Source organism: Myxine glutinosa, chromosome 1, assembly GCF_964187855.1.
Source record: "Myxine glutinosa chromosome 1, kmMyxGlut1.1, whole genome shotgun sequence".
NCBI lineage: Eukaryota > Metazoa > Chordata > Myxini > Myxiniformes > Myxinidae > Myxine > Myxine glutinosa.
Window position 1 is genome coordinate 144393278 of NC_136261.1, and position 26481 is coordinate 144419758.

At 40.0% G+C, this 26481-nt stretch overlaps 1 protein-coding gene across 2 annotated transcripts in view; it reads left to right on the top strand.

Annotated features, from left to right (window-relative positions):
• Positions 1-26481, top strand: part of LOC137429171 (trans-1,2-dihydrobenzene-1,2-diol dehydrogenase-like) — an 80199-nt gene that overhangs the window by 3857 nt on the left and 49861 nt on the right. The window contains exon 2 of one of the 2 annotated variants that reach the window (XM_078777836.1): positions 20738-23297. The exons of the other annotated variant lie outside the window; for it this stretch is intronic. Within the exon in view, the coding sequence (XP_078633962.1) occupies positions 20738-22624 (1887 nt within the window). The 3' untranslated portion in view covers positions 22625-23297. Of the gene's footprint in view, positions 1-20737; positions 23298-26481 lie in introns of those variants that run through there. 2 annotated transcript variants of the gene reach the window in all.

Sequence of the window (26481 nt, forward strand, 5' to 3'; positions counted from 1 at the left end):
ATTTGAGCCTTTAGCCGATTCAAACGTTTACCGGATTCGAGCCTTTAGCCGATTCAAACGTTTACCGGATTCGAGCCTTTAGCCGATTCAAACATTTACCGGATTCGAGTCTTTAGCCGATTCAAACGTTTACCAGATTCGAGCCTTTAGCCGATTTAAACGTTTACCATATTCGAGCCTTTAGCCAATTCAAACGTTTACCAGATTCGAGTCATTTAGCCGATTCAAACGTTTACCATATTCGAGCCTTTCGCCGATTCAAACGTTTACCGGATTCGAGTCTTTAGCCGATTCAAACGTTTACCATGTTCGAGTCTTTAGCCAATTCAAACGTTTCCCGGATTCGAGTCTTTAGCTGATTCAAACGTTTACCATATTCAAGCCTTTAGCCGATTCAAACGTTTACCGGATTCGAGTCTTTAGCCAATTCAAACGTTTACCGGATTCGAGTCTTTAGCCGATTCAAACGTTTACCAGATTCGAGTTATTTAGCCGATTGAAACGTTTACCGGATTTGAGCCATTAGCCGATTCAAACGTTTATCATATTCGAGTATTTAGCCGATTCAAACGTTTACCGGATTCGAGTCTTTAGCCGATTCAAACGTTTATCGGATTCGAGCCTTTAGCCGATTCAAACGTTTACCATATTCGAGCCATTACCCGATTCAAACGTTTACCATATTCGAGTCTTTGGCCGATTCAAACGTTTACCATATTCGAGCCTTTAGCCGATTCAAACGTTTACCAGATTCGAGCCTTTAGCCGATTCAAGCGTTTACCATATTCGAGTCTTTAGCCGATTCAAACGTTTACCAGATTCGACCCTTTAGCCGATTCAAACGTTTACCAGATTTGAGCCTTTAGCCGATTCAAGCGTTTACCATATTCGAGTCTTTAGCCGATTCAAACGTTTACCAGATTTGAGCTTTTAGCCGATTCAAACGTTTACCAGATTCGAGTCTTTAGCCGATTCAAACATTTACCGGATTCGAGTCTTTAGCCGATTCAAAAGTTTAAAGGATTCGAGTCTTTAGCCGATTCAAACGTTTACCATATTCGAGTCTTTAGCCGATTCAAACGTTTACCGGATTCGATCCTTTAGCCGATTCAAACGTTTACCGGATTTGAGCCTTTAGCCGATTCAAACCTTTACCATATTCGAGTCTTTAGCCGATTCAAACGTTTACCATATTCGAGTCTTTGGCCGATTCAAACGTTTACCATATTCGAGCCTTTAGCCGATTCAAGCGTTTACCATATTCGAGCTTTTAGCGGATTCAAACGTTTACCAGATTCGAGCCTTTAGCCGATTCAAACGTTTACCATATTCGAGTCTTTGGCCGATTCAAACGTTTACCATATTCGAGTCTTTAACCGATTCAAACGTTTCCCAGATTTGAGCTTTTAGCCGATTCAAACGTTTACCATATTCGAGTCTTTGGCCGATTCAAACGTTTACCATATTCGAGCCTTTAGCCGATTCAAGCGTTTACCATATTCGAGCTTTTAGCCGATTCAAACGTTTACCAGATTCGAGCCTTTAGCCGATTCAAACGTTTACCATATTCGAGTCTTTGGCCGATTCAAACGTTTACCATATTCGAGTCTTTAGCCGATTCAAACGTTTCCCAGATTTGAGCCTTAAGCCGATTCAAACGTTTACCAGATTCGAGTCTTTAGCCGATTCAAACGTTAACCGGATTCGAGTCTTTAGCCGATTCCAAAGTTTAAAGGATTCGAGTCTTTAGCCGATTCAAATGTTGACCATATTCGAGTCTTTCGCCCAGTCAAACGTTTACCATTTTTGAGTCTTTAGCCGATTCAAACGTTTACCAGATTCGACCCTTTAGCCGATTCAAACGTTTACCAGATTTGAGCCTTTAGCCGATTCAAGCGTTTACCATATTCGAGTCTTTAGCCGATTCAAACGTTTACCAGATTTGAGCTTTTAGCCGATTCAAACGTTTACCAGATTCGAGTCTTTAGCCGATTCAAACATTTACCGGATTCGAGTCTTTAGCCGATTCAAAAGTTTAAAGGATTCGAGTCTTTAGCCGATTCAAACGTTTACCATATTCGAGTCTTTAGCCGATTCAAACGTTTACCGGATTCGATCCTTTAGCCGATTCAAACGTTTACCGGATTTGAGCCTTTAGCCGATTCAAACCTTTACCATATTCGAGTCTTTAGCCGATTCAAACGTTTACCATATTCGAGTCTTTGGCCGATTCAAACGTTTACCATATTCGAGCCTTTAGCCGATTCAAGCGTTTACCATATTCGAGCTTTTAGCGGATTCAAACGTTTACCAGATTCGAGCCTTTAGCCGATTCAAACGTTTACCATATTCGAGTCTTTGGCCGATTCAAACGTTTACCATATTCGAGTCTTTAGCCGATTCAAACGTTTCCCAGATTTGAGCTTTTAGCCGATTCAAACGTTTACCATATTCGAGTCTTTGGCCGATTCAAACGTTTACCATATTCGAGCCTTTAGCCGATTCAAGCGTTTACCATATTCGAGCTTTTAGCCGATTCAAACGTTTACCAGATTCGAGCCTTTAGCCGATTCAAACGTTTACCATATTCGAGTCTTTGGCCGATCCAAACGTTTACCATATTCGAGTCTTTAGCCGATTCAAACGTTTCCCAGATTTGAGCCTTAAGCCGATTCAAACGTTTACCAGATTCGAGTCTTTAGCCGATTCAAACGTTAACCGGATTCGAGTCTTTAGCCGATTCAAAAGTTTAAAGGATTCGAGTCTTTAGCCGATTCAAATGTTGACCATATTCGAGTCTTTCGCCCAGTCAAACGTTTACCATTTTTGAGTCTTTAGCCGATTCAAACGTTTACCGGATTCGAGTCTTTAGCCGATTCAAATGTTTACCATATTCGAGTCTTTAGCCGGTTCAAACGTTTACCATATTCGAGCCTTTAGCCGATTCAAACGTTTACCGGATTCGAGTCTTTAGCCGATTCAAACGTTTACCAGATTCGAGCCTTCAGCCGATTCAAACGTTTACCAGATTCGAGTCATTTAGCCGATTGAAACGTTTACCGGATTTGAGCCTTTAGCCGATTCAAACGTTTCCCAGATTCGAGCCTTTAGCCTATTCAAACGTTTACCGGATTCGAGTCATTTAGCTGATTGAAACGTTTCCCGGATTTGAGCCTTTAGCCGATTCAAACGTTTCCCAGATTCGAGCCTTTAGCCTATTCAAACGTTTACCGGATTCGAGTCTTCAGCCGATTCAAACGTTTACCGAATTCGAGCGTTTAGCTGATTCAAACGTTTACCAGATTTGAGCCTTTATCCGATTCAAACGTTTACCATGTTCGAGCCTTTAGTCGATTGAAACGTTTACCGGATTCGAGTCTTTAGCCGATTGAAACGTTTACCGGATTCGAGCCTTTCGTCGATTGAAACGTTTACCGGATTCAAACCATTACTGCATTCGAACGATTAACCGATTCAGTCCATAACTGGATTCGAACTATTGCCCTATTCGTGTCTAACATTATGTTACTCAGGCCTTTACAGGATTCGAACCATTATCGGATTACCATAGTCCATAATTTACCATATTTACGCATTCACATACTCCTTTTGTAAACAGATATCCACAACATCCCCAATTTTTGTAATGGTTCAACCCTCACTTTGAATCGGGCAAAAGGACATCTTCTAACTTCACGGACAACTGTGCAGGTGATAGAAATAGGACTTTGGAAAAAAGGTAATTCGGATGTAAAGAGTCTGAAAACATCAACATGACACATCGACACGAAGCACGGAGTTTAAACTGTAAAAAGTGGTTCTGAAAGTTGCTTTTCGTGATCTAACGAGTTCGTTGCATTATACTTTGTACACAATACAAACAAATGGAGCATTAAAACAGTTGCTTGAGGGTGTCATTTGGCACCCCATCCACTGCGCGCCTGGTGTGGTCGCCCCCTCCGCCCCTCCCCAAGCCCACAATCACTACACCACTGTGTGTGTGTGTGTGTGTGTGTGTGTGTGTGTGTGTGTGTGTGTGTGTGTGTGTGTGTGTATATATATATATATATAAATATATAATATAATATATATATATATATTGTTGCGGATTTGGGGTCGGCGCTCCCCTTACCAAGAGGGGATTAATCCCCTTGTCTTTTAAGCTGGCCATCCCCCGATCCTGGAAGCTATAACGCTCCTTTACGGTCGAGATTGGCCAGGGTGATTGGTCAATGGAGTCCCAAATACCTGAGTGCCAATCCGTCCGCAAAGCAGGGAGATAACTCCTGCTCGGACCGCGGACAAGATGGAAATTGCCGAGCGGTTTAGCAATCCGAAGCGCGAGCCATTAACAAAAGACTAACCGATCCTGAACGGTTCTGAACTCGTGCCACAGGCACTCAATTGAAAGAAAGGACGGAGGAGAGGCTCGAATGGAGAGGAAACCAAAAGGTAAGAAAGAAAAAATATGATTTATTACAACAACCAAAGAAGAGGAAAAGAAAGGGAAAGAATATACAGGAAGAAGAAGAAGCAGACACAGGGCAACCTTAACTATACAATCTTACTTAACCCCAGGACGAACAGACAGACTTACATGGGAGATGGTAATCGGTAGGGGAGGAAGGTCCAAGCAGATGGTTTCAGGCGAAGGGATCCCGTCCAGGCTCCGAGTCCGCGGCAAAGAACGGCCGGCAGCTCCGCGTGTCGTTTGCGCACGACCGGACCTTTTCATATGCCAGGGCTGGATTGTTGCGTACGTAATATGTGCGCCTGCTGCCTCTCTCTCTCTCAATGTTCATACGTGCCTTTCAAACGAGATCGTCAATCACCAGGTGTGCTCCGCGCAGTCCGTAATATTCGAGCTCTCCCCGCCAAGTCCGTACAAGCGATCAATCCCCCGGCGCAGTCCGTTCAACAACGTGACAATCAATCGAGCAGTATTTACACAATCTACACATTTATCAAAACCGTCGCTCTGTCCCGTCCCCCATATCTCCCTCTAGTTCCAAATTCATCATCAATCCCCCCTAAGGAGGAAGAGACGGAATAACAACTGTCACCCCCACATCATGATGTGTCTCACCATTCCAAACATTTGCACAAAACATGGTGTGGAGTTATACCACCTTGGTGAGTGGATGCGGATGGTGTGAAGAGACTTTCATCCTAGCTATACTTCTAAATGACATTAACACACTTTACTCTCCCCGGGGTCTTTCCCTGCCAACCCATTGGCCATCTTACACTATGCAGTTCTAAAAACCAATTCCCATTGAACATACTGTGGTGCTCACCAATTTGGGGTCTCACTCCCCCGATTCTACTCCCTGTGCCCTCGCACAATTTCAGGGCTGGGTCGTGTGGCTCCCCTAGCAGGTCTGCTCACCTGCACACCTCCGCCACTGTACGTCACCACCCGAGCTTACCTGCTCCTCACCCTAACCTACCTGGGGAAGGCCCTCTGGCTCCCTTACCCCCTTGGTGCCCTCTCTGGCGTCGGGCTACCCGGGTCCATCCTCCGGATCCTCGGGCCCCATTGAACACTAACTCTGAACTGGCTCCCAGAGCTGACCTGCGGCCTCACCTGGCCGACAGACTAACAGTGGCGGAGTGCCCATTCAACCATTCTTACTAACAGGCCACACGCCCAGCCATTTCATTTCACTTACGCACCAACCAAGCAGTACTCTGCTACTTTCAGCACCACAGATGTCAATATCCACCAAATTTACCTACTCCCTCTACCTACTTTTAAACTACCCTGCCTGGGTATTCGTGAAGGGGGTCCATCCTTCCCCCACTCACCCTTTCGCACCATACACTCCACTCCACGTATTTCACACTCCCACTCCACACCATCCATTCCAGACCATTTATTCCAGACCTTTTTTTTTCCATCCAACCATTCTCACTTGCCACCATGCAAGTCAGTCACTCGATGCACAATCACACCTTTCACAATACTCTGCTCAAGACACTTTCTACACACACACACAGCATTCACGAGCAATGCCTCTTTTCAACAAGCTCACCACAAAGAACTTCCATACCAATTCCTCATTTCATTACTCTCACTACAAACACACTGCATCATCTAATCTACCTGGTTTCCCCTCTAACTTAGTGCTCCCCTGTCACCCCTTATACTATTGCACATCCCACGTCGTTATCAACCATCTAATCTGCCCACGTCCCCACTACAGGTATAATGTCACTACTTAAATGTACAGTTACCTATGGTCATTTCCTAGATCCCTAATCATTATCCAAGCCCTCCCTGGCTAGGTTTTCACCGCCATACCCCATAAAACTATAGCTCCTCTGCCCAAAGAGATGTAGTGAATGGTAAAACTACCATCCATCTACATCAGATACCATTTGCCATTATCACTATCACTATCCGTTCACTGTACTATGAGCCTCGGTGCGTCAATGCATTTTCAAAGCTCGGCTTCGCAAAGCCGCGTGGTGCATACGGGTGGTCTGTCTCCTGCAGGTTGGGTCCATCCGGCATTCGGATTCAGGGGAGGAGGTTTTGTCGGGCCAAGGCTCCAAGCACCATCCCTACACAGGGACTTTCGCTCCCATGCGCGGTGGCCCAGCCTTGCCTGGCCGGAGTGCCGCCACCACAAGGGGGCGCTGCTCGGACCCCTCCTACCTACCCTCGAAGTGGGCCGCCCACTTTGCCTGGCAAAGCGCGGAATCGACCGTACAGGGCGGAGCCCGGCGCGTCTCGCGCACAGCGGTTCTTGAGAAACCGCCACGGCTACGACCTCCGCCGGTCCCCACAGCACACAAAGCCCGTCACACCCCGAGAGCTCGCGTCGGCTAAACGTCGGCTTAAACGCTAACCCGGTCAACGTCGATGCTCGGATTGCATTCTCACACCAGGCGTGTTTTTGTTACACATTCACGTGCGCCAACGCCTTTCGTACATCCCACGCATTCCCCTCGCGCATCCATTCTCGTCGCACACTCTGTTATCACACACTCTGTTATCACACACTCCTCTGTTACACACCTCGTAACACTCCCGGGTGTGCACTTCTGCATCCACCTACTCAGCGCACACCTACCCACGGGTGTGCAATCCCCCATCGCACACCCAATCACGTGCTCCACAACCAACCCAGGTGTGCACCCTCGCATACTCGCCACAACCAACTCAGGTGTGCATTCTCACACACTCACCACAACCAACTTGCACTCCGTGTCACTCTCACCCTCACGATCACGCTCCGATGTGCATTCACGCTCGCACTCGGTAACACACTTGCGCTCTGGCGCCGTTCACACACGCGTGCCATTTCCATTCACTTAGCGCACCACAGACCTTCCACAACCACCCGGGTTACGCTGGGATCCCAAGCGCGCGAAAATTCTTTTTGCGCTAAACACTTTCCCACAAAATCTTTTCGCACCGTATACAGCCCGACTCGCCTTGGTGCTTCTTCTTCCTTGCTCCAACACCTGCAAACTTTCATTGGGGTTAAGCACGGCATCACAATGCGAATACAGACTTTGCGTGCATTCCATTTCTTCCTCCCGCGAGTGCTTTTCTAAGTCCGTCTCTTCCGCCCCAATTTCCACTATTGGTTCGATTTCTTTCTTTTCGACGACCGCTGCCGCTAATAAAATTTTCTCTACTTCGGCGGTCGCTGGCTTTCCCATACCCCGGGTCGCGATTTCTATACCCGTCCACGTGACTTCGCTTATCTCAACTTCGCTCAACCCGCGCTCCTCGAGTCGCGCTACCTCATCGCGTACAAATGCGACCTCCTCGCTCAACCTGTGGTTAGCCTCCCTCTCCCATTCCCTTGTTTCATATCTGGCTTGCCCCTCGCCAGTCCCTCAATTACTCCCCGGGCTTGGCCATTTATGTCCTCCAATTGGTCCCCTACTTTGCCCTCTAATCCTACCAATTTGACTTCTTGGCCCCCAATTTGGCTTCCCAATTGCTCCCCCATTCTATTTTCCATTCCCTCACTATTAGCCCTCATTTCTCCCATTTCCTTACTCAATCCCCCAACTTGGCTTCCCAATCGCTCACTATTCCTTTCCATCATTTGTTCCATTTCTCTGCTGGATTTTTCAGCCATTTTTGCCATATACCCCATCATCTGCACCATGAAAAGGTCCATATTCACTGGCGCCGCGGACTCGGCTACCGCGGCCATGTGCACGGCGCCGCCATTTTGTGTGCCTGCAACCCCCTCTACCACACCTTCATTATCCTCCTCCATTACTCCCACCTCTTCCCTGGGGTCCTGGGTTGACTCTAAACCTTCTGCTATCTACCCTACTGGCATCCGATCGCCTTGACTATCCATAGCACGATTTTAATTTGGTTTTTAATAAAAATTTCGGCCGCTCGTAATTTTGACAAAAAAAAAATTTTAATATAAAAAATTTGGTTCGGGCCCAATCCCACTCCTGACACCAATTGTTGCGGATTCGGGGTCGGCGCTCCCCTTACCAAGGGGGGGGGGGTTAATCCCCTTGTCTTTTAAGCTGGCCTTCCCCCAATCCTGGAAGCTATAACGCTCCTTTACGGTCGAGATTGGCCAGGGTGATTGGTCAATGGAGTTCCAAATACCTGAGTGCCAATCCGACCACAAAGCAGGGAGATAACTCCCGCTCGGACCGTGGACAAGATGGAAATTGCCGAGCTCGTCAGTCCATAACTTCTTTGGTTTTCTTTTACTTTTATTAAATATTTGTTGGCAGGCTAACATTAAAGCATCACCCTTTTTATTTTTTAAAGGAACAACCCAAGCAAATCTACTTCTCAAATCAATAACGGTTAAAGCATACCAGTATCCCTTATCATTATTTAGTTCGATTAAATCAGCGGACCATATGTGGTCAGTGTCTTTGGAATAAACCTTCCTTCTTTTAAACTTGGTGATTATAGGTTTGTGTAATTCTTCAGCCAAAAGCTCCTCAGGCTTGATGACATCATTAGAGCCTAATAGTTTTTGAGGAATAACCAAGACCAAGTTTCAATTTAACACTTATCATTTTTTTTTACAATAAACCTATCAACTTTCTCTCTCAACGTAGGATTTCGTATCAAAGACAAATTATACAACATTTCTCTGTCTGCTTCATGTTTTTCATCCAATGTAGTGGTATTTCCATAAGCAATTTCATGTTTCATACACACTTCATCAACCCTATTTATAGGTTTAGACCAAGGTTTAGGATTGTCAGCCTCATCTAATCTTTTATCCAAGTTTGTTCCTGGACCACAGAAAGAATACCCTGGAAGGTGTAATTCCCCTGGAATTCCAGTTGTTGTAAATTTACTTCCTGACAGAAACTTTTGTATGTCTCCTCCACTTTTAGGAGAGATGAATTGGCACTTTTTAGAGCCACACACTTCACATATTCCTTTTTGATAAACTCTATTATTTTTAGCTTTAACATAAGATATATTTTTAGATTTAGTTTTCTTTTTACATTTGAGACAATAACTCATTTATTTATCAGAAAAATTCTGACAGAGTATCAAAACCTTTTTGGTTTTTAACATATAGATTTCAATCTTTATTTTTAAAACATAAAGAATCCTAAGGAATGCCTTCACTCTCTCCTCCATTTATTTACAAATAAAACTAACTAAAGTCAATAACACCAACATCATCAACCACATAATCTTTGTCTTCTTCATGTAAATCTCCTCGCTGAACTCATCTCAACCATTTTTAAAATCATTATCTTAGTAAGAGTCGTTAATTCTTTATTTTCCTCTTCGGTGCATTGAGATTGATTTATTTGCTGTAATAACACTCAATCTTTTACGAATCTCACTGATTTCCATCTTTTTATATTTTTCCTCCCTCTCTCTTTGCTCACTCTCCTCCTTCTCTCTTTTCTCCCTTTCCTCCCTCTCTTCCTTCTCTCTTTTCTCCCTTTCCTCCCTCTCCTTTTTCTCTCTTTCCTCCTTCTCCTTTTTCTCCCTTTCCTCCTTCTCCTTTTTCTCCCTTTCCTCCTTCTCCTTTTTCTCCCTTTCATCCTTCTCCTTTTTCTTCCTTTCATCCTTCTCCTTTTTCTCCCTCTCCTCCTTCTCCTTTTTCTCCCTTTCCTCCCTCTCCTCCTTCTCCCTCTCCTCCTGCTCCTTTTTCTCCCTTTCCTCCTTCTCCACCTTCTCTCTTTCCTCCTTCTCCTCCTTCTCTCTTTCCTCCTTCTCTTCTTCAACTCCTTCCCTTGCTACCCTTGAGTTTGAACCCCAAAGAATATTATACATATACTCATCTGGATTTTGAGATATTCTTGTATCAATAATTATTTTTCTCATAATAGGATACCAATAAGATTTGTTGATGATTTTTAAAAGTTTTATATTTCATAACTTTGAGAAGTTCATTTTTATTTAATATTTTAAACAAGTCTCTATTTGTGGGTTTAGCAATATCAGTATAACGCCAGTTTTTTATGACAAAAATCCCATGTATATGCTCCAAATCATAAGGTATGTAATACCGAGCACCCTTTTCTTGTAGGTATCCTTGAATACAAAAATTATAATTCTCTTGTAGTCTCCTTCCTGCCATTTATGTATCAGAAATATATGTGAGATTAATATTATGACAGGTAATACCACCCCATCTTCCCACTACCAAATCGGTTTGTATTCCTCGGCTTTCTATCCTGATCTCATTACCTTCCTTCTTTGTCATGCTAACCATCGCTATACTATCATATATTTTTCTTTTCTTAAAATCATGTATTTGTTGTTTACTAATTGTACTTCCACATAAATCCTTATCCTCACCAAGCAGATAATATTCTTCTTTATGAGACTGATTAAAATCATGTAGGTCTTCTAAGTTTATTGAAAAGGACCAATTATACCCTAAATCAGGCATATCATACCCCCATTTATTAATTCGCATATTAACTATATGTCCTTCTTTATAAAATTCAATTGTAAGCAGATAGTTAAATTTAATGAGGAAAGGTGTATGGTCAGTATAACCAGGTGTTGTGGTTGTGAATTTTACTTGTTTAACAAAACGTGCTGTTTTATTTAAAGATATATATTGTGATAAATCACTGAATCTAATCAAGTCATTCGCATCTGTAGGGTTTGGATAATTGATTAATTTATAAGTATTCTTCATATTAATATTTTTACTTATACTATATTTTTGTCGTTCAGCCTGTGCCTTTGTATAATAATTTGATAAATCAATATCCTGAGAGGATTCTCCAAAGATAGAACCATGTTTTCCGACATGTCATTTATATTAGATTAAAAATGATATCATAAAAATTTTCATTATTGTTGAGTTGAAATAATACATAAAAACATAATTGACCACAACATTTAGAATTAATTTCTTGAACTTGAAATGTTTGATAAACACCATTCTGTAAGAATTGTATTACTTCAACAGGCGGTGGCATACCATAACTATCAAAATAATATTTATCCTGACTATTATGAATATAAACTATATAATTATCTATAATACTATAATAATATAACCTGACTACAATATTTATCCCAACCCTGGTGTTGGGCTAGCGGCTAGGGTGCCGGCTTAGGATCCAAGGATCCCGGTCGATCGCTGAATTAATGCCAGGGGGGTTGAATCAGCCTGTCATCCTTCCGAGGTCGGCTAATTGAGTACCAGTTCACTGGTAATTCCCTGTTTGTCGTAAAAGGCGACAAAAAGGGTTGGCGTCAGGAAGGGCATCCGGCCGAAAAACATTGCTTCAAAAAGGGGACTCAAAAACAACAACAACCACGGTCCCGGAAAAAGGCCAACCCCCGCTTGCGGGGAGAAATGGCCTCTAAAGGTGGTTTTTTTTTTTTGTTTTTTTTTAATGAATATAAACCCAATGAGAACCATTCTGTGTGTCTAAATTCATAATAATATTTTTTGTATTCTTGGACAACTTTGTTAATTCATCTCTCATACAGATTACCACGTTATCAATTTTTAGTTTTTTACAATACTTAGCTAGTTCTATATTTGACGTTGTATTCTTTCCAAATTGTTTAAACCATTTATCCATTTATTTATGAGAAAGATATAATCCATTACCCTGTTTAGTTAGTTTAACACCTGCTTGAGCGATAGAGGAAAGCATATCTCCAACCAACAATCTAGCTTTATCAGGTAGACTTTCAAGTTTTTGAGCAAAATCCACAATTAACCACTTCCACTAATTTATTTCTCCAACTCCTTGTTATGTCTTTCCAATTCTTTTTGGGCTTTTAGTTGTGCCTTCCTTTCGTTTGCAGTTTTTACCGCTGCTGAAATACCACCAGTCAATGCTCCTGCCGCACTTAAACCAGCAAATAAAGGAATTAGAAACGGGAGAAATCTTCCCTCTTGTAATGAATATTTCTTTAACATAGGTTTTGTTATTTTAATTTTAAGTGATCCAGCATCATTTAGTGTTTTTACCTGCTCTCTTGTGAGTAAAACATCAATTCTTACTGCTCCTTTTCTTTGAATTGTATTAACATTAATAATACAAGGCTTTTGATTTTGAATACAAGATGTTAATTTATTAAGATTGATTTGATTCACATATACCGGTTCTTTCCTACTCATTTATTTATGAGAAAAAACCTATGTGATATTAATCATAACACCATTATCTGTATTAATCTGTAATTCTGTTTCTTCCAAAAGCAAACAATATGCATTAACCTATTCACTCTCCCCTCTTTCAATGTATAGAGAAGTATCCACTCTATTAGACTTTATAGTTTCTTTTTGAGAACTCGGGTCAATTGCGTAGATCATATAAAGTTTTTGAAACGCAACCATATCCAAAATTGGGTCATTATTACCATTGCTTTCACACACCTTTTGGTAAGACTTGTAGGCTTCCGCATAATCATTTTTTCCCCAATAAATTTCCAATCTATCTCGCGGATAAAATGTGCCATCAAGAGAAACCCGAAGTTGTTTCACCTTAGCATTATCACTCAGCGCATTATTCTTATCAGTACCGTCCTCTCCATCTGGTTTTTAAAAAATGAGCCATAGGTATCGTGGCTTTCCTTGAAGAACCCCCAAATTCCAAGTGTAGGTAGTGTGTTCCAGTTTAACGTGTTGACATCTTCTTTTAAGGTATGATACATTTAGCGGTTTATTTGAGTTAATTCTTCTGTTTAACATCTCTTCCGTTTTAAGATTAGGAGTATATTCGCTGATATACCAACACAAATCATTAATAACAAATTTATTATTATCATCAAAAGCATTTTGAGCCCCAAAAAGCAATCTATTTACATTATCATTCCTTTGTAGTTGAAATCTAATTTTAAGCCCATACAAAACTTTATCATAATCACAAAATCCAAATATACCTTTAAGAGGTACTGCTACGGTAAAACTATTCTCTGCTTTTGCATCATCATTATACATTGCCTTCCTTTGACTCTAACCAGGGTCAGCATTTGTTCCCGTTGACATATCAGGAATAAAACCTTCAACAGCTTCCTTACCCATTCTATCGCTAAACGAATATAGTGTAAATTTCATCATTTCAGATGTAGCAGAGACATAATCAACCGCTTCAACCTCTTGTGTTCCAATATACAGGCGAACACTATCAAACATTTTCCAGAAGAAATCATTTACGAGTGTAGCATTAGTGTTATTCGCAGCCTTAGTGAATTTAAATTTACACAGCAAGAAACTATCAGCGAGATTCAAGTAAGTTTGTTGATTATTTATTTCAAAACTTTTTGTTCCATTTGAATTCCAGTCTGTTCCTGTTTATAGCATTTACCTTAAAATAGTCTTCCTTTTTCGTGGTTTGAAATGATAATTGTATCATCCAAATCATAGATACTATCAATCGCTTCCATACTTGTATTTATATAGCATTAAAATCGTTGAAACCCTGACCCAAGTATTTTAATGATTTTTTGTCGTTCTTGTGAAGATAGTTGAGTTTTACCTTTTTTTATTTCTTTGATTGCTTGTAATTTATGAGACTCCTTTTGAGCATCTTTTATACTCTTTATGGCACCCGCAACTGAGCCCACGGCAGAAGCAGTTGAACCAATTAGGTCTTTATGTTTAAGAATGGTTGAACCAATACCCATTAGAGTATCAATTATCCCATCTCCTTTATTTCTAAATTGATATCCCACACCCCGTTGTCTCTTTGGTTTATAGTATCCTCTACCAAGAAACATACCTTCACCCTTATAGTATGGTGAAAGGAACATCCCATCCCCTGTAATTACTTTATATTTTCCCAACTCGTGTTTTCTCACAATAACCATTATTTATTTAATGAAAAACTTCACGTAGGTGAATTCTGATGGATATAATTTCTTCATTAAAGGAGATCATACGATTATCTTGATCGGTTATCCTAAAATTTGCTCTGTATATGGTTTCTCCTGACACAGGAAAATTGTGGGGTCTCATAGACAAGATTTTTTGGTTCCATATTAAATTTATAACCAATCGGGGTTGAGTATGCGCTGAATGAAAATATTGTATTTGTTCTTATTCCATCGTTATAAGCACCATCAATCAAATCACAATGAATTAATACTGAATTTATACCGGAGGATATTTGAATGACATTATCACTGTAAAACGTTCCGTTAGTTTCAATCTTTTTTGAAGAGAAACCCAATAGCTCTCTAAACGATTTTTCAATCGTGAAATCAACTTTATAATTATTTTTAAGTTTAATAGTTGATTTTGAAGTGTGTTTTTGAATATCTATTACAATATTTTTTGGTTCATCACCTTTTTCTTTCATAAGGCGAGAGACTTCAGAAGATATTTGAGAAATCTCGTAAGCTCCGGGTGAAACTGTTATAGTTTTGTACCCACTTCCTGGATTATAACTAAACTTGTTGTTTTTCTCTGTGATATTAAAAAGTGTATTGTAAGTCTCCATTGACAACAAAGAAGCCTCATATTCTTTTGTGGGGTCAAGTTGTAGTGGGTAAGGGAATGAAGCTGTGTAATCACTCGTTGTGAAATTAAAACTAAGAATTGTGCTTCTCATCTTATTTAATATCTAATAAAATGTCTTTGTATTGACATTTATTAATTATTTTCATATTCATCAACTGATCTAAAATGGCGGATGCTTCATTAAAACAATTGTTTTTTCCAGCCTTCTTACTACCTAACAACAATAATAACCTATTAACTAATTGTGATGGGTCATTTGGAAGAAAGCTAACACCTGAACCAAGCTTACTGAAAGCATCAATAATATGTTTCTCCTTCTCATTCTTCTTACTTTTACCGGCAACAGAAACTCCATAATCAAGTGAGTTTAGTAAATCAATATATACCCTATCTTCTGCATTTTCCATATCAAGTGGTTCATCAAAATATTTTGAACCGCTGAATCCGGAGTTTGTTAGAAGAAACATTAATCTTGGAGTTAATTCAACATTTGGTTGAGCAGAACTTAAGAACACCAATTTATCATTAAATATCAATAACTTTTCTTTCACAAGATGGAACTATGCTGGTTCTTCTGTTGGAATGAGACCTGCTCTGGTTTTTGAACCCGCCAAATATTCATTGTTTTGAAGAGCTTCCACAACAGAATTAGGTGGTTGATTTACCTCCTCAAGTTTCCGAAATAATCCTTCATCATCATATATTTTTTTTATTATTTTTTTTTTGTATACAAGATCGAGGCTCGTGAAAGAGCGAACATTAATCACACAGAAAGACAAACCGACACATAAAACATATAACATCGGGAGCGGTAGACAAGATGGGGAGAGAGGGGGAAGGACACAAACACAACATTTGAGAGCAGGGACCGAGAGACATCGAGAGATCTGAGAGAGGGCGAGGGCTTTGGGGGGGGGGGCATGGGAAGGGGGCGGTGGGAGAGGTATAAAACATATGGACAATGCCAGGACTTCCAGGAAAGAAGTTGGAATTTCAAACAAGGTGGATCTGGGGTGAATTAGCGGGGGTAGAAAAGATCAAGGTTTTGGATGGGGGAAGATAAGAGATGGTGGTGAACAGCTGTTTTAAAGACCTGGAGGGAGGAGTGGGATTGAAGGGAGTGAGGGAGTTTGTTCCAGAGGCGGGAGAAAAGAGGAATGAAAGAGTGAAGGTGAGCAGAGAGCCGAGATTTCGGCAGTTTAACCATCAGAGGGTTGCTGGCAGATCTTGTGCGACCTGTAGGAATATTTGGGGGACAGAGCACAGAGAGAGCTGGGGGTGCAAGGCCGGAGAGGAGTCGGTAGAAGACAGAAAGACCACCTACCTGCCTGCGGTGAGTGAGTGAAAGGCCCTCAGAGATAGCTTCATCGCGGGAGATTCCAATAATTCTGAAAGCTTTGGTTTCAACAGCGTGAAGCCGAGCTAGGTGTGAGGCAGGAGCACCGGCCCATAGGGGAGAACAGTATTCTCCGGAGAACAGTATCCGGCCCATAGGGGAGACTATTCTAATTCTCCAAGTTCTTGCTCCGTCATTTGACTAAATCTTTGAGCATTTGAAGTTTTTTTGGATTAAATTCTACTGTGGGAACTGTAGGTGAAATCGTTTGAGTTTTTAAAAGTGGTTTAAAAAATTTCTCTTGTTTCTTTCAAAGGCTTCTTCACCAGTTAGTTTCTGTCTCCGTTTCTTCTTTATCTCTTCCTGTTGCTTTACAACTTTTGAAACCAACTCTTGATGTTCTTTAAACTTTCTTGCTCTTTCTTCGGTATTCATCTTCTGTATTTATTTATTGAAAAATATCATTTAATGAATTGTAAAGGTCAATGGGAAAATTTTCCTTTTCTTCGTCATTATAGTAAATGTGTTGAAATAAATCCTTTTCTTTAAATATTTCATCAAATTCTTTATTGGTATTAATACGAGCTGTTATTTCTTCTTCACTAATACTTGTATCTCTGCTTTTCATACATTTGCGTTGAGTCTCCTCATCGATATCAAAACCGAATGATAAAATCTTAACTCCATCACCACACAAATGTTTAATAATTTGTCTCATTCCTTCAGGATTCGTTTCTAAAATCCCAAGACCGTTAGATTTTACTTTATTTAACTCACTCTTACAATGTGAATATTTTGTAGAACCAAGAGAGACCTCCTCAAATATTTGACCTTCGTTCCTCAATCGCATATGTTTCTCCATTGAAATGTAGTAATAATCTTTCCCTTCTACTTCTCCTGGTCGCATTGCCCTGGTTGTAGTACTTACAAAACGAATCATCGGGTGTTTTTAAAAAAAACTTACAATCTTTTCATTTTTACTATTCACGAGTTTAGATTTATGAAAGTTCTTTCCTGAAGCAGATTTACCCACAAGATTAATAATAATAGTTGTCATTTATGTGTGTAAAATATCAGTTCGTATCTCATCTTGTTTCACAACAACAACAACAACATGCATTTTAAAGGCCATTTTCCCTGCTAGAGCGGGGGTTAGCCTTGCGGTCCCCATGACAATCTTCTCCATTTTGCCCTATTTTCTGCATCTCTCCTTGTTAACCCCCTTGCCCGCATTTCTTCTTCCACCATCTTTAGCCAAGTCTTTTTCGGTCTTCCCCGTCCTCTGCTTCCTTCTACATTCATTTCCATCACTCTTCTCAACCAGTCACTTTCATCCTTCCTCAACACATGACCAAACCATCTCAACCTGTTCCTCTTCACAGCATCAATCACAGGCTCTATTCCCATCATCTTTCGCAATTCATCATTTGTCTTCCTCTCTCTCAACGATACTCCACACAGCCACCGAACCATTCGCATTTCCACCCTTTCCAACCTTCGTTGCTGCTCTACGTTTATTACCCATGTCTCGCTCCCATAAATCATAACACTTCTCACACATGCAGCATACACCTTTCCCTTCAGCTTCAACGACACTCCCCTCATCATCAGCACGCCACCCAGTTCCCGAAACTTCTTCCATGCACATCTCACTCGAGCAACCGTTGCCGAGTCTGATCCACCTTCTCCATTCAGCATGTCTCCGAGGTAGCAAAATGTTTTCACACCTTCCAGCTTCACGCCATCTCCAAGATCCAACTCAACATTTCCTCCATCTGCAGCTCCCTCTGTGCACACCTTACATTTGAATGTAGCTGCCACACTGGTTAATGACCCTCTCAGACCACTACATTTTTGATGAACCCACTCAGCGCACATTGTACATTGAATGGAGTTCACTCCGACACCCTTCCGACACACAGCACAGGGCCACTTCCCAGTTCTTTCCACCTCACCACATGCTTTACCACTTGCCATCACCTTCGTCTTTCCGATATTCACCTTCAGACCTTTTGTCTCCATACATTCCATACATTCCTTCCACTTGTTTCACAACAATATATTTATATTTTCCAATCGTGTGTTTCATATAATAATAATAATAATAATAATTCATTTATTTTGTATAGCGCTTTTCCAGAAGCCCAAAGGCGCTTTGACAGAGTGGAAAACATAATGCATAACAATACATGAAAACAACAATTGCAAAAAGACAAGAATCAATAGGGAAATATTTAAAGCAAAAGGAGGGAGAAGGAGAAGAGATAGTCAGGGGTTAGATGCTGTGGGTTGAATGTTGAATGCAGTGTTGAACAGGTGGGTCTTTAGTGATGTTTTGAATGTGGTGAGTGAGGAGGAGTCTCTGATGGTGTGAGGTAGTGAGTTCCAGAGGGTGGGAGCAGCGATGGAGAAGGCCCTGTCCCCCCAGGATCTGAATTTGGTCCGGATGGAGGGGGTCAGGAGGTTGGTACCAGCAGAGCGGAGGTTGCGGGTGGGAGTGTGTCTGGAGAGGAGGTCAGCCAGGTAGGATGGGGCCAGGTTATGGAGGGCTTTGTATGTCAAGAGGAGGATTTTGTACTGGATTCTCTGGGGGATGGGGAGCCAGTGAAGCTTGTAAAGGACGGGGGTGATGTGGTCACGGGTCCGGGAATGGGTGAGTAGACGGGCAGCGGAGTTCTGAATGTATTGGAGTTTATTGGTGATTTTTGAGGGTGAACCATAGAGGAGGCTATTGCAGTAGTCCAGACGGGAGGTGATGAAGGCGTGGATGAGGGTTTCTGCAGCCGTGGAGGAGAGGGATGAGCGGAGACGGGCAATGTTTTTCAGGTGAAAGAAGGCTGACTTTGTGATCTGTTTAGTGTATTTGTCGAAGGAAAGGGTTTGGTCAAAGATGACGCCAATATTCCGGATGTGAGGGGAGGTGGATACTGGGATACTGTCGATGTTGAGGGCAAAGTTATGGGTGGATTTTGTGAGCGTTTTTGGGCCAATGATGATTATTTCAGATTTATCACAGTTAAGCTTGAGGAAGTTGATTTGAAGCCAGGATTTTATTTCAGTGATGCAGTTTGTCAGGATAGAGTGGGTGGCGGTGGAGATGGACTTGGTGGAGATGAAAAGCTGGATGTCATCGGCGAAGCAGTGGAATTGGAGACCATGACGGCGGATTAAGTGACCGAGGGGGGACAGGTAAAGGATGAAGAGGAGGGGGCCAAGAACTGAACCTTGGGGGACACCTTGGGGGAGGGGAGCAGTGGGGGATTTGCAGTTATTGATGGAGATGAACTGGCGTCTGTCAGAGAGGTATGATTTAATCCAAGAGAGGGCAGTGCCGGTAACGTTAAAGGTGGATTCAAGTCGGGTGAGGAGGATGGTGTGATCGATGGTGTCAAAGGCAGCGCTGAGGTCGAGGAGGACGAGAATGTTGAGGTTGCCAGCGTCAGAGGAGAGGAGAAGGTCGTTGGTGATTTTGAGGAGAGCAGTTTCAGTACTGTGGTTGGAGCAGAATCCAGATTGGAATGTTTCATACAGGTTATTGGCAGAGAGATGATGTTTGAGTTGAGTGGCTACAGCACGTTCCAAAACTTTTGACAGAAAGGGTAGGTTGGAGATGGGTCTGAAGTTGTTTAGGGTGTCAGGGTTTAGACCAGGTTTTTTTAGAATGGGGGTAACAGCAGCAATTTTGAGGGAAGGTGGGACGATGCCTGTAGACAGGGAGGAGTTTAGTGTTGCAATGATAAGTGGAGAGAGAGCAGGGAGGGAGGCCTTGACAAAGCTGGAGGGGATGGGGTCAAGAGTGCAGGTGGCAGTTTTCATTCCTATGAGGAGTTCAGAGAGGTCAGTAGGGGAGATTGGGGAGAACCGAGACAGGGGATGGCAGGACAAGGGGGGGCAGGTGGTTGGAGGGGGAGCGGGTGTGGCGGTCGTCAAGCTGTTGTAGATGTTGTCAATTTTGCGTTGGAAGAAAGAGAGGAAGGAGATGCAGTTTCATATAATTTTCAAATTCTTTTTTACTACATAACGTAGAGCAATTATCTCTCCAAAAATTATTTACATCTATTGAATTTAACTTAAATAAAATAAAAGTATTGGCATTGTTTCTTATTGAGTGCCGAGGGAGTTGAAAATATGACTGACTAAGATAAATACAATTACATAGTAAGGGAAACATATGAAAATCTGTTAACTAAATTGTTACCAAAACATTTCTTCACCAACATGTTTGCAAAGGTGTGTAATAACATGTGTTAAAATGTTGAAGGTCAACTCCCGTGGGAAACCCAGAAAAAAAGCTGTTGAATTCGGGTACCGAAAAATTATTTTCGAGAATTTTTATTTTTTTAAATCGGCCCTTAAGTAACTTATGAGGGGCCAAATAAGGCTTTTTCATGATTCTGAGTTGATTGTTAACATTTATATTTCACCACAGACACTCCTTTGTGGAAAAATAATTTCTAAATATATCTCATTTTCTACTTTGCAGGACATGGAGTCTAGCAATATGGATGAAGACGTTACTCCACCTGTGCTCAATTGCTTCATCTGTGCACGCTCGGATACACCAGCTGAAAGGCTCATACAGGCAACTCCAAAGGGATACTCAACTTTATTGAAACAAGCAGAAACTGTCGAAAATGTTACTGTTGTGGAACGTATGAAGGAGGCTCAAAAGGAAGGAAAACTGAGGTACCACCAGAAGTGTAAAAATGATCTGTACAACAACTTTGTTGCAACCACCAAGAAGTCAGCTCAAGCATCAAAGGCAGAGAAAGAGTCATCAAAGTTGAAGAGAAGACGCACTACTTGTGAGTTCAGTTCATCAACTGGCTGCAGTTCTAGAAGATCACAGTCAGTTGACCTCCTGTATAAGGATGTATGCATTCTTTGCAACCAACCAGCCCAGCTCTACAAAAATAATCCAGCACAAGCTAGAAAGAAATACAGAGTGCCAGATAATTTGACTGCAGATACACTGAAGGCAAGCTTGCTGAAGACAGCACGGAGTCGCGGGGATGACTGGGGCACTGAAGTCACTGGACGCCTGGAAGGGATCAACGACTTGGTAGCAGAAGAAACACTGTACCATTTGCGATGCAAACTTATGTTTGCGAGAGGTGACAGTTTGTCCAAGACTGATGAGGAAGGAAAAAGGAAGAGAGGACAGAGGAGTATTGATGAGGAGCGAGAGGCAGTTTTTATTGAATTCTGCGAATGGTTAGACTCAGAATTAGAGCATGGGGTAATGAACATGGACCAAGTCCATGAAAAGCTGCAGGAGTTTGATCAGTCACCAGAGAAGAGCCTTTCTTATTCAAAGCATTGGCTAAAGATAAAACTTCTAGAGAAATACGAAGACACCTTGTATTTCACAACACAGGAAAGAAGGGCAGATGTACTCTGTCTCAAAGATGGCACCGACAATATTCTGCGAGCGCATCATGCTAATCTTGACCATGGAGATGAGAAGACTCAGATCATAAAGACGGCACTCAAGTTCATATCCAATGATATTGCCTTGATTGATTTAGGTCCAAAGTCATACCCCACCACACACAGTATGACTGACATCGATAGTCAGCTGACACTTGTTCCTGCAAGCCTTCAGATGTTCTTGAGACCAATTGTCAAGACGGACGAAAGAGTTGCCGTTTGGGGGCAGAATTTTATTAAGGCCTGTCGACCTCGGTCTGGAGTATTGCCACACCAAATGGGGCTTGCCATACAACTTGATCATAGATTTGGGTCAAAATGGATGCTCAACAAGTTCCACCGGCTGGGATACACTGAGTCTTACACGGAGACACAAAACTACAAATACTGCTTCCTTAATAGTAGGAGTGGAGATGATGTTCCAGATACTTCTGGCACTCTTGACACCATTGTGGAGGAAACCGATGAACAGATCAATGATGAGGTTGCGGTTGATGCTGCGCTTGAGGATCAATCAGTGATGACAGCCAAAGTGCCAGCCAGTGAAAGTGAATTGTCAAGTAATGATCAGGTGGTCTTTATGGAGGTTGGGGAAACAAACAATGCAGTCACTCAGTTTGTTGGAGACAATATAGATTTAAACATTGTCTCTATTCACGGAAACACTCCCTTTCACTCAATGGGTTGGATCGAAGTCACCTCTCCGGCACCACCTTTGCCAGATCCACAGACAACAGCAGCTTTCCCCCGGGTGAAGTTGAAGGCACTCGACAAAGCTAAGATCCTGAGAGGAACTGAAGTAAAGATTATTCCATTTACGAACAGGAAACAGATAGGAACGAACGCGATCATGTTTCTCCCCCTCGCTGAGCTTTCCTCCTCCCTGGCTCATGATCAGCCACTCCTCACTCCAGGTGACACACTCTGGGCAGCGAAGTAATTAGGTGTGCATGGGTATGAGCCAGTTCCAACACTGGACCCCAGGGCTCCTGAGGAGCTATTGCAGTTCACGAGCTGTAATCGTCATGGAGATTGCAGCAACCGGCGATGCAGCTGCAAGAAGAATGGGGTCACGTGCATCTCGGCCTGTGGAGTCTGTAATGGCATTACATGCAGAAACTGTAGTCATGATGTTGTTGAGTCTGAAGAAGACATAGACAATGACTGTTGAAACTTCTGACATTGTGAATGAAAAATAACTCTTGAGTATTATATATGTATGTGAAATAAAAGCTACTTTGTGTGTAAATGTAAAATGGAAAATATAAATGTTAACAATCAACTCAGAATCATGAAAAACCCTTATTTGACCCCTCATAAGTTACTTAAGGACCGATTTAAAAAAAAAAAAAATTCTTGAAAATAATTTTTCGGTACCCGAATTCAACAGCTTTTTTTTCTGGGTTTCCCACGGGAGTTGAACTTCAACATTTTAACACATGTTATTACACACCTTTACAAACATATTGGTGAAGAAATTTTTTGGTAACAATTTAGTTAACAGATTTGTGAAATATCTCATAAAATGCCCTTACTATACAAGAAGAATGTCTCCCTCTTGTATAGTAGCTATCCATTACTGTTTGGTTTCTCTCATTTACACAATCATCAAAGATAACGAGGTTCTTTTTTGATTTATCTAAATCTTGAGGTGAAGGTATATCATCCGTATTATCACTGAGAATACAAGTTATGGGTTTTGGTTTCGATTTTGATTTCTGTGTATCACAAAATAATTGTATTATATCTTCAATATTATAATCATTTAGTTTGTTTTGAAGTTTAAATAAACCGATAATGTCTTCCTTTTAAAGACCCGCATTAAAACCCTGTGAGAGTAGTTGATACTCGGGTTGAAAACTTGACTTTGTAAAAATTATTAAATTATCATAAACTAAAAAATTAGGGCCGAGGAGCATCCTTAAAAGTAAACAGGTTTTTCCACATCCGCTTGAACCAACTATTAGACATCTCAATGAATTTGGAATGTTTTATGGTCATTAAATTTTATCTTATTTTCCCAAACGGGTAAAAAATAATTCATTTATATATTTGGAAAACAAGTCATCAAACTTTTTTTGAGCTATTTTAGAAACTCTATATTTTATCCTGAGTTCGGGTTTAATTTCAAAATAATTCATTATTTTATTTATGTAGTATCTTGTATCAACATTTCCATTAAAATTATTTTGAATAATAAATATCATTAAACCCTTATACATTTCCTCAATACAAATAGTCTCTTCCCTTGAAAGAAATGGTGTATTATCATCACAATACTTAACATTCATCTCTCTTATTAATCTTGTAAAGTAATTCATTTTTGGTTCTAATTTAAGAGTTACAGTATATATATTTTTATTTATTTATTATTATTAATTAAAATTAAATCACAGAAAATACATTGTTTATATGAACCCTCATTATTAAGCCCTATTCTATCACAAGCTGGACAATTCTCTAATTTATCATATGGAGAGTCTGGAAATTCTAAATATCCTTCTATCATATTTATTTAGTAAATGTTTACTTAAACTAAACGCAAGTTTATTAGCTAATAAATACAATGTTTCAAAACACAAAAGACAAATTTCAATCGATCTCTACTTCGGTACCAGCAGAAAAATATGTCAAAGATGTTAAATTGAACAAAGATAAATATGGAAATTTTTGGATTAAACCAGTTATGGAGAATAACATGTGTCCTTTTATTAAATTTATGGGACAAGCTATGTTAATTAATAACTCTATTAAAGTAAATTTGACAAAAGTTTCTCCACTACTACTGGCAATTTACTCAAAGCTTGAAAAGATCATTGATAAAGAAGCTTTGAAAATGAATGATAAGACCATCAACAATTCTAGAGGAAACATTTGTATATTCTTTAATAGACCCAAAGATGTGGGTGAAATTAATAATATGAATATTAGTGGTGAACTATCATTCCGTACCCTGATTATTAGAGATTATTTGAAAATAACATTTAATGTAAAAAATATTGTGGTTATTAGTTCTAATGAAAGAAAATATATAGATATTGATGGAAGTTTAATGCTATGTAAATGAGTGATATTGTCAGTCAATACTCTGAGAGTCTAGGATATGAATATGATACTGAGAGTCTAGGATCTAAAGATAGTTATGATACTCATAGTTTGTGTTCAAATGATAGTTATGAGAGTAGTTTTATTGATGATGATAGTGAATCAATGAGTGATAGTGATAGTGATAGTGATTTTAGTGATGATAATTCAGTGTACACAAATGATAGTGTTCTCATTGAACTTAGATGATAGTGATGATGATGATTTTAGTGTTGAATTTTGTGATTAAAAAGCGCTTTACTTTTAGTATACCTGTAAAAAGGTGTTTTACTTTAAGTATAGTTTCATATATATAAAAAGCCTGTAAAAAGGCACTTTCTTCGAAGCACAGTTTCTACTATAAGTGTTTTACTTTAAGCACAGTTTCATCTTTAAAAAGCCTCTAAAAAAAGCACTTTGTTTTAAGTATAATTTTACTATATAAATATGATCAAAGCAACGTATTGTGACGTTTGTGAACAAAAATATAAACAATACAAAAGACACCTTAAAACTAACAAACACACATTTAATCTACTTCACCTACTAGCTCCTATTCAGAAGGAAACAAAACACTGTTCTGTCTGTCATAAAAATATCCCCAAGAAAGGCTTCGAAAGACATCTTAAAACAAATCTACATTTATCAAATTTTATCACAACTAAAAACTCTGATGGTGCATTCAAAGGACATATTAAAATAAGAGTCTTTAACTTCAAACCTCCTGAACCAGAGTCTATAGTTGATGCTGTAGAAATAGTTAAACCTGCTGTTCAAACGTTGATTGAAAAAACACTAAAAGAAATGAAACCACTTAAATTTTATATGGGAGTAAAATTAGAAATGACAAAGGACGAAGGAGTTATAGATACACCCTACATGAGAACTGAGCCACACTTTATATCTTCATATCAAGATTTTAAAACATCAGGAGGCTCTGATGAACTTATTAAACAACAGCAAGATGTGGATAATTCAATCGTAGGAAGTGGATTCAATATTGGAAAAATTATTTACATAGACATTCATATTCTTAAATCAGATCCTCCAAAAGCTTCTTCTTACATTGATTTACCCAGTGTTATCAAAAATAGAAAAGCAGTTATCAATATCAAAAATAAAGACAATAAATGTTTTCTCTGGTCTATTCTAGCACACTTACATCCTCCATATTTTCATGATGAAAGAGTATCTCATTATAAAAAATATGAGAATACATTAAATACGAAAGATCTAAAGTTTCCTATGGCTTTAAATGATATTCCTAAATTTGAAAAGATGAATAATTTATCAGTTAATGTTTATGGTCTAACAGAAACAAACAACATTCAGGTTTTAAAGCTTTCTGACAATTGTAAACAAACTCATATTAATCTTCTTTTTTTTAATTCAGAGGAAAATTCACATTATACATACATCAAAGATATTGCTAAATTAATAAAACCACAATTATGTAAAAGAACAAATAAAATATATATTTGTTTGTGTTGTCTTAACTTCTTCCATACACAAGAAAGATTAGATAAACATTCAAATTATTGTGGTGATCATAAATCAACGGTAATCAATATGCCTAAAGAAGGCTCAAAGATCACTTTCAAAGATGAAAATAAAACAATAAAACATCCATTTGTTATATATGCTGATTTCGAAAGTATTCTAGAAAAAATAGATACTGCTTCTCCAGATCCAAAAGAATCATACACAAATAAA